The sequence below is a fragment of the Phalacrocorax aristotelis genome, chromosome 8 (genome assembly GCF_949628215.1).
Source record: "Phalacrocorax aristotelis chromosome 8, bGulAri2.1, whole genome shotgun sequence".
Lineage (NCBI taxonomy): Eukaryota > Metazoa > Chordata > Aves > Suliformes > Phalacrocoracidae > Phalacrocorax > Phalacrocorax aristotelis.
Genome location: NC_134283.1, coordinates 46,254,304 through 46,272,017, shown reverse-complemented (window position 1 = coordinate 46,272,017; position 17,714 = coordinate 46,254,304). Strand labels below are relative to the sequence as shown.

At 46.4% G+C, this 17,714-nt stretch overlaps 1 protein-coding gene across 2 annotated transcripts in view; it reads right to left on the bottom strand.

Annotated features, from left to right (window-relative positions):
* STK32A (serine/threonine kinase 32A) overlaps positions 1-17,714 on the bottom strand; it is a 35,570-nt gene that overhangs the window by 7,418 nt on the left and 10,438 nt on the right. For both annotated transcript variants that reach the window (XM_075103047.1, XM_075103048.1), the window contains exons 3-8: positions 17,528-17,583; positions 16,153-16,304; positions 13,094-13,267; positions 9,567-9,604; positions 4,270-4,359; positions 607-704 (exon numbers count right to left, since the gene is read on the bottom strand). In XM_075103047.1, the coding sequence (XP_074959148.1) occupies positions 607-704; positions 4,270-4,359; positions 9,567-9,604; positions 13,094-13,267; positions 16,153-16,304; positions 17,528-17,583 (608 nt within the window). The remainder of the gene's footprint in view (positions 1-606; positions 705-4,269; positions 4,360-9,566; positions 9,605-13,093; positions 13,268-16,152; positions 16,305-17,527; positions 17,584-17,714) is intronic.

The window sequence follows — 17,714 nt, the reverse complement described above, 5'->3', positions numbered from 1 at the left end:
CATAAGACTTTAAACAATCTTTTGCTTAGAAGTATGTAATTTAAATAAATTTGTCCCACTTTTTTACGCAACACTTCCAAAATACTAATATAACTGTCTGTCCACAAGGCCCCCAACCTTACCTGAGTTAGCAGCAGAACACTGACGTGGCAGGCAGGGACTGTGCTTTATTAGTTAGTAACGCACACATTGCAGTTTGCTTCTGCTCAGACTGCTCAGTCTTATTACAATAGCAACAAGAGAGTTTTTTTCAAGTTTTCTTTTTTCCCTCACAGGCTGGGAGCTCAAAGTAACTTTTATTGCAGCCCAAACCTCAGGAGCTGTCACTTGTTTGCGTTGCCCAGCTTATGTCAACCCAGAGGCCCCCGGGCGCAGCAGGGCGCTGCCGCTACGTGCCGGTTTGTATTGCGACAGTTTCTCTTAGTTCTTAGCTGTGATCACAAGAACCCGTGTGAGGATGTGGCTTCTGATTCCTACGCTGTACCAACCCTTAGAGCCTGCAATTTGGCTTGGCCCTTTCCTCGCTGTTAAAAAGCATTAATCTTTCCAAGAGAGTGTTTAAGGAAAGAGAGGGACGAACGGGGACAGGAGCCGCGCGCACAGTACCCGGGTCCTGAGCAGCTCGTAGGCAGTGATTCCCAGTGACCACCAGTCCACAGCGAAGGAATAGCCAGTGGGTTTTGTGGAGTTAAACATTTCAGGTGCTGCAAAATACAGAGGAAGGACAGTTTGCTTTGCTGCAATCTCAAGAGGAAATCAGCAACACAGGCTGCCACAGGGAGCATCCCTGCTATTCTGCCTAAGGCACAAATCAGCATATCACCCATTATCGTGCCTTTGGAAACTTCTGCTTTTTTCTTCAGAACAATGGCGTATGGCTGGTAGATTGGTCTCTTACCAAAACATCGCTGAGGTGGATACGAATCAGGACACAGAGGCTTCCTTGCAGTCTTTGTCAGGTTCCTCGACTGCTGTCTCAGCCTTGCAATGCAGAGGAGTCCCACACCGAGGAGCCTCAGCGTGGAGGGAAGTGCAAACACCCGTGTGTGCAAACCACCCTGATTTCCCACCCTGACAAGCGCTGTGCAGCCGCTGCTGCTGCTCCCGGCAGCTGCATGGCAGCGCCTGCCGACCGCGTGTCCTGCTCGGCGCCGCGTGCCATCGCGGCGAAGCCAGACCTGACCCCGGTCCCAGCACGTCAGCTTAGCCCAGATATTTGCCCACCCTGGGAACAGACTCAGCTTGAAACCTTGACCCTGCTGACTGACTACATGTGCAATTAGCAGGGTATGAAACGACTTCTGCTGTGTTAAAACCCAAACAAGCATTTCAGCTGCTCAGTGCCTTATTCTCCCCGGCAGTGAAATGGGACCGTCAATAATTTCTACTTCAGCAGCCTGTTACAAAACTTGATTGATTACTGTGTGTAACTGGTGGGATGGCCCCGAGAAGCAGGTGTGCTATCACCTTTGTAACTGGAATGTTTAATGTTCAATAAATACACTCCGATTCATTTGGGTTATAGAATGCTTTACACAACCACCGAGAGCTTCACCAGACCCAATTAATTTCCTACGTTGTACAAAGCACTAAAACTCCAACTGTCTTGGCCCAAAGCCCTTCCCACGTGGCCGTGCTCCCGCTCCTGCGGCACCCGAGAGCCCCATGGTCCCCTCCACGTGCCTCTCTCAGTGCCTCTCTGCCCACAAAGCCCAAAAAGCCCAAAAAGAGTAAACTCCTCCTGCTGACAAAGGACTTGCTTGTTATGTCACAGTAACCGTGCTCCAGGGTAAGGACTAACTCTAATTCACTGAATCTAGGCATAAAATCACCTGACTATCTCCACACCTCCCCCAGAAAGCCTCTCTGCCCCCAGCTAGCGCTCGGTAGACCTTCACATTGGAAAGCTGTTCCCGTCCCACTCATATCTCTTTGTTCATATTTAAAGTACTTCAATCTGGCAGAGCCTAAATACAGCCTCACACAGTGAATGAAAGCAGCTCTTTACAAACATTAATATGCAGTGTAAACGCAGACATAGTGCCAACTGCACCCTTGGCAGGGAAAAGCAAATTTTAACTGAACGAAGCCTCAGAGCCACAGCTTCTTAGGAGGAGATTACCAGGCTAATAGGAAGTGGGTGGCGGCACAGACTGAAATGCTCTTTCTTAGCAGATAAATTCCCCTTTTGAGATTAAGGAAAAAAATGTAGGATTTTTGTGTGAGCTGGGAGGCAAGAATTGCTCTAAAAAAAAACCCGAAACAGGGAGCAATGCTTTTTAAAAGTATTGCACTGGTGGTGCAAAGGTGAAAGGTCAATTTGGTTATCTTGATTAAAAAGGAGATTCCCAGGCGATTGCCCTAAGGGACTCGGCTATGCAACAGCTGAGGAAGGCTGCATTTAGGTCTGAGAGAGAGTGCTACTGTATATGGAAGTATGTATTGGGCGGGGGTTAGCTGTATAGAAATGCTTTTGCGTGTTTTTGCTTCACTTAGGAAAGTTGAACTTACGGTTACAAAGACTGTTCTGGGTAATGTTTGCACAGGAGTTCTTTTAGCATTAGCTCAGGATATTTCTCTGTGCTTCATTACCTGCATGCTCTGGCCCCAATTCCTCCCAGGTATGTCAATGTTATTTTGCTTGATGTTTATTAACTGTGCTTGTGCTATAAGAATCAAGTGGGTCTCTTGCTGTCTGGAAAGTCAACTGCTTCACTGATTTCACCAGTAAGTGAATGTAAGTAAATTTTCTGTACTCTCCTTATAAAGGGGGAAAGAAGAAGCAGCATATTTCTTTTGAGTAGTAGGGAAATGAGGTCTGCATAGGGAGCAATTACTGCGTATCTTCCTTCAATGGATGTGTGTTGATGTGCTCATAAAAACTTTCTCCAGCTGACCCAAGGCTGCTGTGGAGTGACCTACCCACTCCAGAGCCCCTTTGCCCTGGGACAACATCCTACAGCTGCCCAGCAAGCTCTTTTGCCTGGAATGCCCCATGCCATTGCCTAGAGATAAAAAAGCTTCCTAAAAACAGCATACCTTTTTCTGTGAACTGAAAAAAGAAGTGGAATGGGATGGTACATAACCGTAGCAACCAGCCCAGCTACTCAGCTCTGTGGGCACCTGGAGGCCGGCACCCCACTTCTATAGCAGCAGCACTGTGCTCTGTACACCACGGGCAGGTCAGTGTGCAAACCCAGAGAGCACTGGGGAACCATCTCAACAGCCCTCCAGAACCGGGCTGTGGTTTTCCCTTCTGTACCATCTCCATTTCCAGGGCTGGGAGTGGCTGGTTTTCACTTGTTGGCAGAAATAACCCCGACTACTGCTACCAGCAACACTGGTACAATAGCAGGGATTTTCAGAAAGACTAAAAAGTAGGCTCAGCGTTGCTTTTCCAGTTGTGCAGCCACCTCTGCACCAGCTGTGCCTCCCTTTCCTACGGGCAATGCACACCGTCACCGATGAGCTCTGCAGACCCCAGTTGCAATTGCCCTCCTGTCCTGCTGTTCAAAGACATGATGGTGTCCTCAGCAGTAGAGATCAGAGCTAAATCCTCACTCGCCTCTTTCTGATGCAGATCCAGCATCAGCTCGGCAATGCTCTCGACTGCGTCAGCCTCACACCACAATATGGGCTCTTCCCTACTGTGCTGAGGGGATGCTGCAGCCCAGGAAAACAGCAAGTCTGAAGTCCACTCACTTGCCCTAAACATAGAGTAATGCTAGTTTTTAAAGCAGCCAGTTTATATAAAAATTCAAATTATGAGCTACTGATGCAGCAGCGTAAGATTTGTGCTAATGTACTGAGGGACCAAATACAAGCCTTCATGCTTCATTTTCCTTCTCAAGGGTAGCACTGGAGCATTTCATCATTGCTGCGTAGCTTGACTGCTGCTTGTGAAATGCTTCGAGATCTCAGGAGTGCAACCATCTTATTTTATAAGCAAAACCATGTTGTACAGTACGGCACAACCGCACTAAGATCTGTGTTTGCAGGGCGCTTGCTTTGGTCTGGTGTGGGAAACCAGCAGACAGACATACATGCTCCAGCTGCTCCAGGGCGTTACTGGGCAGGGACTCCCGTCATGCTCCCCTGCAGCACCTCTCGAGGCTGTTCCTCATTTCAAACAAATGCGTTTTCTTGTGTATCAGCAAGAAAGGAGTTCAAACACTCCTCAGAAAAGACATCATCTGTAACCCACCACAGCTGTCAAATCAAGCCCATAAAAGGGCAATTCAAGACTACGTGATTATCATCGGTTCTTACCCATATACGGCTTTGTGCCAGCAATGGTGGTGACTTGTATTTCCTTAGTCAGCAGCGTGGCAATATTGAAATCAGTGATGTGCACGTGTCCTGAAAGACAGAGGTTAACATGTAACTTGATTTGCTTTAATTTCACATGAGATATAGCTTTGCATCAGAAACTTAAAGTAAAATAATCTATGGAAAGGGGTTTCCAGGAAAAAAAATATTCTGGTGGGAGAAGTGATAGAAAATATTTCAGCTTGCAGACTGCTTACAGCTGTATCTTGTTACATCAAATATCCCCTTATTTACCCTTTGGGGAACAAAAAAATCGAGTTCTCCAAGAAGTCATTTCATGATGATTGTCTTAAGTCTTTCTAAATTTGGGGGGAAAGAAACTGAACTTTTCTCACAGAAAAAATTTCACTATGTTTTGGGAAAAAAAAAAAAAGAATCCTGGATATTTTTTGTTTTCTAGCTACTTGTCCTTTGGTGTTCCCAGGTCCTAAGCACTCTCTCCATTTTCCTCTTTAGAGGATGTCTCTAGAATGGAACAAAATCCCTTTGGCAGTAAGGAAAAGAGCCTTGCACAGGAAATTAAACCATCATGAAAATCCCTCTGTGGGGCAGGAATGGTTTCTTCTATCACTACCACAATATGTACAACTGCTGCCTGCAAACCGAAAAGGAAATAAGAGCTGGATGTGATTTGCAGGGATGGGAAAGGAAATGCGTCCACCTAGCTCTTGCCTGCTCTTTCACATGCACTTTTTTTTTTCCTGAGGACTTAATTTATTGTTCCTTGTTCACTAAACTCTCATCAGTGGGTAGGCCGATCATGTACAGCAGTACAGGTCATCGATACAAGGCTGGCTTCACTCAAGCAAATTTCTCTGAAACTTGTGGGTTAGTTCAGCCTAATTCTTCTGCAGGCAGTCTCTCCTTCCTCCTGACCTCGTGCATCATCTCCTAAGGCACTGAACCTGCTCATCCCGGACAGAGCGGGACTCGTTACCAAAAGCATCAAATGTTTTGTATGTTGTGTTTTGCAGACTCACCACCCTCTTCTGCAATAACAGAGGGTGGATGAACTGCTTTTGTTTCCTCTAACCACAGAGATCAAATTGCAGTGGCTTTCTACTGCTGGAGATGCTATGACAATTCTTCCCTCAGTCACCAGCTTCAAAAGCTACAGATTCACTGCCACTTTAGTTCATGAGTTAAAGTGGAATAAGATCACCTTTATAGGTCCAAAATTTGTTGCTTTGATAATGAACTCCTGCCGTCTTGTCTGGATGCTATGAATCATTTAAGTAAATCTTTAAAATTGTGCCTATATATCTGTGATATGAGAATGGCAATACAAGTTTGCCTGTTGCAATATCTGATCTAGCTGGGAAATTTTGGGGAATAAAAGTAGACTTTGTGATTTCACTTAATCATGTCCACGCTCCTGCCGGTGTCTCTTCAATGACATGCGCAGCGTGTAAAGCATAGGAGGCTCTTGCCCCCTACCAGCCATGGCCAGTGTCCAAAATACACCCCAGAGCACGTGCGTCCGCAGCCTGGGAGGATGGTGTACGGCTCCCTGGAGCCAGGCTAGGAACGGATCAGGCACCCGTCAGAGCTGGTGGAAGCAGGACTGCCATGCTTTACACAAACCCGGGCGCGTTCAGGGTTTGGGCTGTGAGTTTCCAGGGACAAGGACCACCTCTTCGTTTGGCACTGGCTCCTGCCTCGCACTGAGCCCTGCTCCATTCGTCTCCTGACGTTACTGCTAGGCACGCAGACCGGGCAGACATGACCCTCATCCAGAAGGCCCTGGGATCACACCACAACCACGTAACTTCCACCTCCATGTTAGCATCTGGCAAGGATGAATAAATCCTTCCGCCGCTCCCCATAAAGTTGTCATCCAGCTTTTCAGCGATGCCAAGCTCCACCATGAGACTGCCCCAGGCGGGGATGGGGCACGTTCAGCTCAGCAGGACAGTGACCTGCTCACAGCCCCGTTAGCTGGGACCCGCCTGCCCCTGTGGGCTCTCTGCGCTGCAAGTCCCACCGAGACACAGATTTCCTTACCAAATCCCTGGTACTTGTCAGGCTTGAGTTTGGAAGAAGAAAGGAAAACTTGAGGTCCCTCCCGTGAGGCGTGGGCATTGCTGGGAGAGTGTAAGCGAGGTGTCAGAGCTCACCCCTCACGCAGTACCCGACCGATCTGTCAAGAGCATGTCTCTCCGTGCTGCTTACGCTGCTTCACAAAACCAGCTGGGTCCTCTCTTCTTCAGCCTGCCTGCTACAGAACGGGCATCAACTTGCTGCGGAGTACTTGAGAGAAACGAATGACATACAACTGTCTTGTCTGGGTACATCCTCTATGTCCTTGCATCATTTTTCCTTTCATCTCTAGCTCTCATTGCACTTTGTGGGGAGCTGTTTTCATAAATATGAATCATAAAGACTCTAAGAATTTGATATTCCAAGCACAAATGTACTTTTCTCTGGCTACCTCTTTTAAATTATTCACTTCAAATAACTGACAAGTTTTATAAACTAGCCCACTTGGGGAAGTACCAGATCAAGCAAACGAGGCTGAGGAAGAAGGCTCCGCACGGGATGACAAGGCTGAACAGCGACAGCAGCGTTACAGAAGGAGGTGGACCGGGCGACCAGGGATGGCAGCTACCGGTAACCAAGACGGAAGCGCTCAGTGTTGCTGCAGAGCTTTAAGGTCAAACTTTAAGGCTCATGTTTTTCTGATTGTTCAGCATCTCTAACTGCAGCCAGTTTTGAAACAGCATAGCCAGAGCTGTGCTCTGGGCACCATGTCCTTCCAAAGCCCACCCTGTCCACCTGAAATTGGCACTTTCAGATCAAGCCTTTGGTTCTGCATTAAGGCAAAGAATTTTCTTATTCTATTCAGCACCTCATAATGCTGGTGGTGGATATAATGGAACCTACATAATTCCTTCAACTTTCTAGAGCATCTTTTGTACAAAAAATATAAGGCTTCTGCAGATTCAGCTAAGATAACGTTTTAAAGAATATGAAAACTAGGGACATTAGCAGCTGAGGACTATGGAGGCTCTTGGACAGACTGTGCCATAATTCTATTAGCTAAGATTAGAGAGCATATGGGTTATGATGCAGTGCCTGCATTGGCATAAACCCACCCATTTTAGCACTGCCCTCAAGATCCTTTCAGCAGTGGTACAAGAAATAATACTGAGCAAAGCCATTATGGGGCTCTTGCAAAGAAAACCTCTCGATTTTACTAGAGATAAAACTGAGCTTTTCTTCTATTTTATTAGACAAATGACCGGGCCAAAAACTCCTGATGAATTAGTCACAATTCTTGGAAACTGCCATCTATTATATTCTTTTATTCCCACGTGAGCTGTGCTGTCATTGAGCCAAATCAATACACTTATTAAAGGAGGAGATCACTTTGTGCCTGGAATGACTGTTGAAGGTGGTCATCTGCTAAGGACTTTTTCATTGTGGGACCTGATCCAAATCCCTGATGGCAAACAACTGCTTTATTTATTGCACAGAAAGGCATCTGCCCATATTGCACTTTGCTCATGGCTCACTTTGATTTCTTAGCTGAAATTGATACAGTAATACAGAACGTCACTGACCAGGGTGACAGAGGCAAACACATGAGGTGTGTGTTAAATTCATGACAGTCACATTTCAACACGTGGCATTGTGAGAGGCATTGGTACTGTCAAAAACCTGAACCAGCCTCCTACACAGAGATCAGATGATGAGCACAAGGGCTCCTGCAGCCCCGCCAGTGATTAGCACCAGCAAAAAGGGTGCTGCAGTTAAACAGATGTGGGTGCATTTTGAGACATAAATCTGAAAGGGTGAGGGAGTCACAGCTGGAAAGGTACTTCACAGCTGGAAAGGAGGATGGGCAGAGTTAGGGGACAAGAAGAGTCTAAAAAAATGAAGGACTACAGTCTGATTGCTGAAGGTCTTCAGGTGTTTTGTACTCTATGGGGACTGGCCTCAATCAAGAGCATTATAAAATATTGATGTAAGCAAATAGCATACGTTTTGTGATCATGGTTGTAAGAGCCTGGTGAAGAGAGAGGAAAGGGAATGGGGAGCTGCAGCTCTGTTCCACAGGGAAACAGATACTGAAAAACAAGCGCAATCTACTAGGCTAAATATAGATAAACATGCTACAATAACAGTTGCTCTGGGGACAAGAGAAAATTGAACTGTGTGCAATACACCTTTGCTGCCATGGATGAAGAAAAGAAATACTTCAAGTCATACTCAGAAGGACACTGAAGTCAAGGGCACATCCACAGAAAATTACTCTGAAACCTCTGCAACAGACAGTTAAAATATCACAGCAAACACAGCATAGGCTCAAAAATCAACCCAAATTGCAGTGTCATTATGTAAGTTTGCAGGTTACGTCCTGCTGAGCTGAAGGCAACTGCAGAGACAAGCAAAGCTTTTCCCCCGTTTTTCCCCTCTTTAGAAGGATGCTGACCTACATTTCCATGGCTCTAGTGCTCCCAGCTCCCTCTCGGGTGCCTGTGTCACCCCAGCCCAACGGGGCACAGAGGCAGGGCAGCTCCTGGAGGGTGGCGACAGGTCACCGTGTCCGCGGGTGAGGACTGACCAAACGCAGTCCCGCTCAGGCTCCGCACAGCGCTGGCTGGGAGGGTGCCGGGAGCACCCCAGCCCCGGCTGGCCCAGCAGGCCCACGGCACATCGGTGAACGCCGGCGGGAGGCTGAGGAAGGATGGGTCTCTGCATCGGTCTGTGCATGGGGCAACAGCAGAAGTACCGAGTGAGGCAGAAGAGAGGCTACCGCACTTGGAGGCAGAAGCAGCTTTGCTGACAGCTCCTAAATAAATAATTAGCTAGCACTTTGAAATTAGAGGTCATATGCAAAACAGGCAGAGTCTGGGCTCGGTGCTGCCAGGCAACCCCAGTCACACAGACGAGCCACGGTGATTCCTCAGCAGCTTCAGCATCTCTATTACAGCCTCTGAAGTGATAATGGATTCAGATATGCCTTGTCCCTGTGCTGACTTTTTCTCTTTGAGAGCATTGCTGTAGTTGCTAATGAAGATTTCTCACAAGCCAGTTAGTTACACAGATTTTCAAAAAATACAAAATGACAAAGTGTTTTTCTAATGAGTTAAAAGCTAATAAATATTAGGCAACTCTTCACTGTGAGAGCTTTGCCAGGAAGAGAACAGCAAGCACCTAAATTTTAACTTGGATGTCCCGATTCTGACTGTGCTTTTATGCATACACACGACTGCAAAGCAACAGGCACTTACCATGCTCGTCCAGTAAAATGTTGTCAGGCTTGATGTCTCTAGCAAAAAAGGCAGAGAAGGGGAGACAGCCATTAGCCTAGAGAAGTGACATGAAAGCCCAGGCTCCAGTGGAACACACTCTCCAGAAACATCATGCTCTAGAAGGTGTCTCTGCTGGGGCTCTTGGGCCCTGATGTTCCTGCAGGGTTTGATTTAGGAATAAGAGAATGGCTAATTGAACAGCAGAAGCAGAAATGGTGGTACAGGGCTATGGCTGTGAAGGCTGCTGTGGTTTGGTCTAGCAGCACCCAGGTAGTCCACCTACAACGTTAGAGCTTCTTTTTATCTTTTTCCTCCTTTTACTTCTTAACCTGTTTCAGTATTATATTGAGAGCTGTTCCCCATTCACTCACTAAAAATCAAGTTATTTTAACATCTTTGTTCTAGAAACAAATGGGTTGCCCACAGGTTTTGTTCCTGAATTAAAAAAAAATGTAATACCTATAGCAATGCTCTAGGGAAATGCTCTCCATTGAAGGGAGAAAATGTACACCTGATACACCTACTGTATCCACCTGAGTGACTTTACAAGACATTACCTGGTTTTAATGAGCTAATTACACCAGTCCCCGTTCACCTGCCACCAGCCTGAGCCAGGCACCTGGCGATTTAATGCCCCACGAGGAGATCGCCACATACACAAGGCAGGCACACGTGCAGTAACCCTGCCCTTTCGAGATGCTTCTCACCAGGCCCAGGGGTTCAAAGGGAAGAAAATGAGCAGGCTCAGGATTTTATCTTTAAAAATGCAGTCCCTAAGATAAAGCTTGAATTCACAAAGCACCGGCAATCAAGAAGAGACAATATATCTAATTATCATGTAATGGCTTACAGTTCTCTGGCATCTGCTCACGCAAGCTACTGCCAGTGGGTTATAAATACCAGTTACCTTTGTTGTGCCATCCCCCATCCCCCAGGTAGCCACAGGGACAGGCGCCTTTTTCAAGAGACAATGGGGCAGCTTCAGGTAAGCAGCAGGTTTTCCCCGTAAGTGCGGCAAAACTGTGCCACAGGTTAGAGTCAAATATTCCAGATGGTCAGAAGCACTGTATTTGATAGCGAAAGATGGTGACACCACACTTGGTATTTTTGAGAAAACACCAATTTAAGGAAAAACTTTAAGAAATGTTTCATCAAAAAGAATTTGAAAAAAAATGGATTCTTTGAATCCCTTGATAAAAAAATATTTTCAAAGTTTTGAAATGAACCATAAAGACAGGTGTTCATTTCTCATCCAGTTTTCAACATTTAATTAATTAATTTTTTTAAAATTTTCACTGGGCCTTTTCTGATCTCACTCAGTCTGGTAATGCAGCCTATGGAATTACACCAGCACAGTGAGATCATTCCCAGGATGCAAACAAGGAACAGGGATTGATTTTTTTATAAACTGGTTATACCATTTCCTAGCCAGAAAAAAAAATAACAAATATTTCCCATTCTTCTGCATGTAGGTGGGAAATAATCCAGCCATCAGTCTGTCCGCTGCCTCTGCACAGCTTTGTTCAGGCAAAGTAAGCAATCGCTTGCCTGTCTCCTGATGTTCCCAGTTGCAGATGTTGCAGTGTAATTGACTCAACTGAGTCACTTTATCAATCTAATACTGTCCCACTGGGTTACAGTGTTAATTAAACAACTTGCATTACAGTGTTAATTAAATAACTTGCAAATTTTACAGACCGTCATACTCGTTTTGTTGTACTCGATTCACCTTAAGCACGTATAGGTGCTTGAAACACACATTGCAGCCCGAACTTTACCTTCTCCCCTCTGTATCTACAAATAACCCTCTGGGAAATCCCAGTTTTGCCCCTCGGCTGTCCTCTTCGTACCTGCCCTTAGGCTGCAGCGGGCCGCCAGCCCACCCATCAGCGATGCTGACGGCCACACGCCCGCAGGGACACGGCTCGCAGTGGGGCCCGCAGCCCCCGGCACCCAGCGCTCCCTCAGCCGTCACGTATTTCATCGCCATGAGGAACAGTCTCCTCACGCAAACTCATCCTTACAGCATTGAACCGTGAACAACCTCCAGCCCCTCAGTCCTACTGACACTGCTACTAACTGTAATGCATCACTAATAGGGAAGAATTTCTTCCCTGCGCTCCCCTTGGGCCTGCGCCCCGCTCGGTTTGTTCAGGCCAAACCAAGAGCGTGAGGATTTGCCCCTCGCTGCTCATGACAGCGACAGCTGAGTCTGCGTTTCACGATGTTTAATTCATGCTCACCCATTATTTGGTGCCGGTGAGCAGGTGCCGGGCGGGGGCGGCCAGCGCGACGCCCCCACCACCGCCCGCCGGCCCCGCGCCCTGGCCCCCAGCGGTGCCTGTCCGAGCCCGATCGGGGCAGCTGGGCCAGCCGGCCTGCCAAGATCAGGTGCGTCAGAGGATGAGTCTATGCAGGTATAAAACAAAACAAGCAGCATGAAAGATGAGACTCCTGAGAGAGCAGGAGCTGTCCCCAAGGAGGTCTGGCTCCAACCCAAGCAGAGCAAGACCCCTCCGGTGCTCTCCACAGCGGCGGGGGGCATGCTACGGGCACACCAAGCATCAGCCTTTCTGCTTTCGCATCTCGGAAATGGCAGCCAAACGCTAGGGACAGGAGCAAGCGTCACTCTCGATCAGCCCTTGAATAGTGTGTTCCTTCCCTTGTTAACAAGTGGGGTCATTTCAATTTTAAATTTTGTACCATGCTTTATTTTTACACCTCAAAAAAATGCTCTTCTGGAGTGATATTTATGAAATAATCTTCTCCCTGCCTTTATTAACTCTCTGCTACTCCCTCCCTGTTCATACCCCGTTAGCAGCTACTAAGCTGAACCCGTGGACACCCAAGGCTTGCATTGCCCGGTATACCAGTAGGAAACAGCCACACATCTGTCTGCATGTTTGTCTGAAGCCAAACTCTGCCTCGCCAACCAGGAAAAAGCTCTATCTCCTCTGTTACTTTGCAGGTCTTCGAATCTGTGGGAAGAGCTGAAATATTTTTTCACTGGCCGTGAAAAATCTTGGTGGCCAAAAAGAAACTCTCACCACTTCTAGGAAGAGATTTACTCTCGTACAGGAAAAAAAAAAAAAGCTGCTTGGTCCCGCCTCTTGTCTTTCAGTGAGGTACAGGGAGGGGAGCAAAAGGAAGACACCTTTGAGGGTGACAGCTGGGGAATTCTGAATGCTGACATCCACCTTCCCTGGAACAGGATGGCTATTAGTGAGCTACAGCTAATTAAACCTATCAGAGACAGCTTTTTGCAGGGTCAGCAAACAAATCAAATATGCTGCATCATAGCTATCCCAGAGGGAGACATAACACACTCTCTGTTGTATATGAAATGGTTTTATCTGGGAAGCCTAGTGTTTTACATAAAAGAAAACGTATGTGTGAGAACATTTTGTTTAGCTCTTAAGCTTCTATTTGCCCTTTCATGTCAGAGGAACAAGTGTGCCCCTACTGCAGTCTACGAGCACCAGCCCACCTGCGGGGTCCCAGCTGACCTGTGGATGATGTGCCTGCTCTGGAGATAGTCGAGGGCCAGCACCAGCTCACAGATGAAGAGTTTCACAGTGCCTTCTTGGAACCGCACGTTTTGTTGGAGATGGTAGCGCAGGTCCCCTCCAAGCAGGAGGTCTACAACCATAAACATATCTTCTTCATCCTGGAATGAGTACCTAAAAGGGCATAAGCACAGTTCAAGGATGATACTATTTAAAAAAAGACAGGTTAAAAAGGGACACGATACCTCTGGGAATACTCATAATTTCTTAGAACTTTTTCACTTGGTAAACGATTTCATGACCTTCCCATGCTCTGTTTCCTGCTGCGACTAAACTCCTACCTATAGTCTCAAAATAACTGAGATAACAATAATTTAGCTTCAGATCCATAACCGAGTCACTGCAGCTTGTATGAACAACTACCAGCCATCCCACTAGAAGAACAAGAACCAATGTTGAACTAGCCATCAGCCTATTCCTATCAGCCACTTCAAAAGCAAAGCCACATCCAAAGCCACCGCTCTAAAGCAGCTTGCTGCTAATTTCCTTCCCCTCACAGTTGCGAGGGGAGATGGACAGCAGTCTGGCAGGCAGGCACAGCAATCAGGCATGTTCATCACAGGATATGAGTAGCAGTGACTGACAGCACAGACCAGAAAGGACCCAGGAGGCATGGACCATGCATTTTTATTTCAGGGAGGACCTCACACTAACGCTTGTTTACTGCTTGCTCCCTGAATTGCTGGGCAGCGTACAGCATGCAGCAGCTTCGTTTGCTCAGCAGTTAACAGCCGCTGCCAGCGGCTGCGAGCTAACGAAACGCTTCCGCTTGGGACATGTGAGGAGGAAGATGGTACCGCTGCCACCCACCACACACCGACGGGAGAGGCTGGCCACGGGCAGCAACTAAAAGAGCTGCCACTTCGACTATGCAGTGGTGCAGCTCCAGAAATCACCGTGCTGCGCTCTGAATACCGTCCGTAAAGCCTACACTGCCCCAGACACTCGTGTACAAAAGGTCCCTCCACTTGCTGCAAGCCCCAGCTGGCTGAGCAATCGGTAACTCAATACAGCAGTGGAAATCCAGCACAGAGCTCTGGATAAATGCCTTCTGTTCCTCTTGGGGTTGACAGCTCTTCAGGATGGACACTGCATCTTCTCCAAGTACCCGAGGGAACTGACCATAGGAGCAATGTAGAGAGGAGCCCTAAACCAGCACGGCCAGCCCTGCCCAGGCTCTCAGCCAGTAGATTGTGCACCAGCAGCACTCAGCACCAGGCTCTGGTTCTCCCGGCAGCAGCCTGTTAAACCCATTTGCTCAACACAACAGGGGATGCAGCTGCTATCTGCCATTCCTCTTTAAGTGACCCCAGTTGATGCAATTATTTGCCACGTGTCCCTTTGAGACAGTCCAACAATCAGCTACGAGCTTTTTTCTCATGGATTTTTTTCTTACCGATACACCAGCATCTTGATGCAATGAGCAGCACCATGACCCAGAACATTGCTCCCCATGAAGCTTGTAGTCTATGTATCATTCAGAGTGCAGGAAAGCTAAAGGCTATACCCAAACCAGGGATGACATGATAAGAACAGGAGGGAAACGTGCATGATTTGTTTTTCACAGGTCTACACATACGCATACGCTGTTTAGTTCTCAGCTGCTGAGTGAATTTTGCCTGAAGTGCTTGTTCAAGTAGGAAAGCAAATTTTGGAGATACGCCCAAAGCTCTGGGAGGTCTAGATGCATGGTTCTCGTTCAAACCCTAGTTAGAACAACACTTAATTGCAATACCATCAAAATCATGAGTTCATCTAACAGCACTCAAGTTACAGGAGACTTCAAAAAAGGAACACAAAGTTATTCAAAGATTTGCGATCTTCAGTGTGTTTTAGCCTCATTTGTTTTTGTGTTTAGCATTGGTAAGTTCTACCTCATTCTAAAAATATATCCAATATCCAATAAATGTAATTACCCACCACCCCAGAGGAATCCTATGACTACAGGATATTGGCCACTGATTGTATGGTGTATGAGACCACACCACCTGAATTGTTACCGGTGCCCTAATAAAATTAACCTGGCAGACTGTAACAGTAATAAAGCCTTACTTAAAATTCATTTCTACTGACCCACTGCAGGAAAACACGCTGATTCAAACCAAGAGGGAAGAATTAGTGTGTCTTTTATCACTCAGCTGGTCAATCCCATTGCTAATGGTTGAAAAACTACTATAACCAGAGCACGTAGGTTGCATTTATCAGGTACTCTTAAAGGAAAGAGACTCTTATGTGCACGTTTCCCCTATAGATATATGGGGTTTCTGCAATAAAATTTGAATGGTATTATTCTTCTGTCAGTAAACGCAATGATAAATTGCTTTTATCTTTGCTGATTAGCATCAATGCAGACAAATATCAATAAGGTATTAAGGCAGGCTGTTTAAAGTACAAACTAAACCACAAAATGAGAATCAGGAGGTGATGAGAAGAAAGCACTGACAAGCAAAACCCTGCAAACAGAGCACTGCTTGGCTATCAATCCCATGCTGTTACTGTGTGGTCCTGGGAGCTGCTGGTTGTTGCAAAAGAGCACTATTAAATAAAACTGGGTTATGGTAACGAGCAGTACCTGCCTAGGAAGAAACCACAAGGGAACACACGAATAAACTCTCTTGTGCTTGTCGGGGGGGATGAGGGGGCTAACTTCTTGCTTAATTAAACAAGATTCCCCTGAAACCAGAGCCCCGGTCAGTGGAACAGACAAGGACCCCCACCTCCAGCAAAGAACCACAGGACTGGCCCACGGTGCATGCACACGTGTTCTCCAGGGCAATCACAGGCAGCCACTGCCGCTCGCCCTGCAGACAGCGCCTTGGGCTGCCCGCTCGCCGCCAGCGAGACTCCCGCGCCCGGCACGCCGCCTCTCACGCTGCGATGGCGACAGCCCACCTGCTCCCAACGCCGGCTCGCAGCAGAAAGGCGGGCCAGTCTGCTCTCAAAGGTGTCTTTAACTGACAATGCTGACTTAGCCAGCGAGCAAAGGAGCGATATCTTACCATAAATTAACTAAGAAGGGGTGCTCCAGGCCTTGCATAATCTGCAGCTCCTTGAAAACATTTCTCACTTCATTACGCTCCACGCACTTCTGTTTATTCATGTATTTCATGGCATACATCTTCTTGGTGTCGGTCTTTTGCACAACACAGACCTAAGCGAGAAAAATCAAGGGATAAATCAGAGGTGATTTGTCAGCAAATTTAGGCAGGTTAAACATGGTCACACGAGTGTTCTCCAGCAGCTTTAGCAAAGTCCGCACTGCCAAGCCACAGCTCCATGCACTGATGCTGCAACGCTGCACATCACCAGCAAATCCTTCACATAGTTTTCAGCCAAAGAAGAAATTTTGCTGGGATGAAGGTGAGGGGAAGGAATTTATCACCACAAAGATAAGAGATAGGGAATTGCGTACGAGTCAACATTTTATTTAATAGCACTAACAAATCTTGGTTGTGTCCGTCCCTCCCACATCAGTTACTGTTTGGAAGCATCCTTTCCACCACAGAACTACAGGTTAGAAACTGGGGAGCAGCACTTGATCTCCCCCTTCTTTATAAGTTTCATTCAGGTCAAAGAACCTTGGGCTTTGTTGGGGGGGTGTTGGGGTTTGAATTTTAACCCTTCTTACAGTTGTACTTCATCAAATCTAGAAAGAAACATTGCTTCAGTGAAAGACCTGGAGTTTGTAAAACCACAAACCAAAACAGACTGCTTTTTTCAGATTTGTTTCCAAAACAGTTTATGAGTTTGGGATGAATTTGCAAAGTTTCAGTCAACCTTTTTTGTTTCGTCATCAAATAAATCTCTTTGTCTAGAGACCTTTGTTGCACTCTGCACCTAAGACGAACCCCATTTCTGGGATGAAAGTGCCTTTATGTGAAGAGGCAAGTGACCTTCTGGAATTCTGTCAACGTATACAAGCATGGAATTCCGTAACAGCATGAAAATAAAACTAACCTATGACTGTAACCTGAAGCTTAATAATGAACAGTTTCACAGAGAAATATCCCCTTAAAAAAAATTGCCAGGTCTTTTGTGTTGATTGTAGTTCTTTATTAAACATGCGTCGTGATGTTTTTTCGGTGTTGCTTTGTTGGGGAATCTTAAAAAATGCTTATCCAGAAACATAATGAAATTCAGCTCATTTGATTTATCAGTATCTCATTTTAATCTCCTGTAACATAATTTCTGGCTATGGAATGGATGAGCAATCAGGCTGTGATTCTTTCTTGATCACCAGGAGTTGAAGCTCAGGTCAAAGCTCATTGACAATGCAGGGGTTTATTTCTTTACTCTTACATGAGCCTCTCATTCACCCACTTCTCAGTTACATTTCCAGCTCTCCAAATAGTGATTAGTTCACAGAATACTTACTTTTCCGAAGCTGCCCTTCCCAATAGCTCGCAAAATTTCAAAATGGTCGAAGGTGACTGCAAGAAAGAGCAAGCATTAAAACGTTAAATGACTGAGCAAACATTTGATGATATTATATTATTGCTACCTTTTTTTTCCTTAAGATAAGAACTGAGAAAAATGCGGGATACCCTAGCAACCTTCTGCA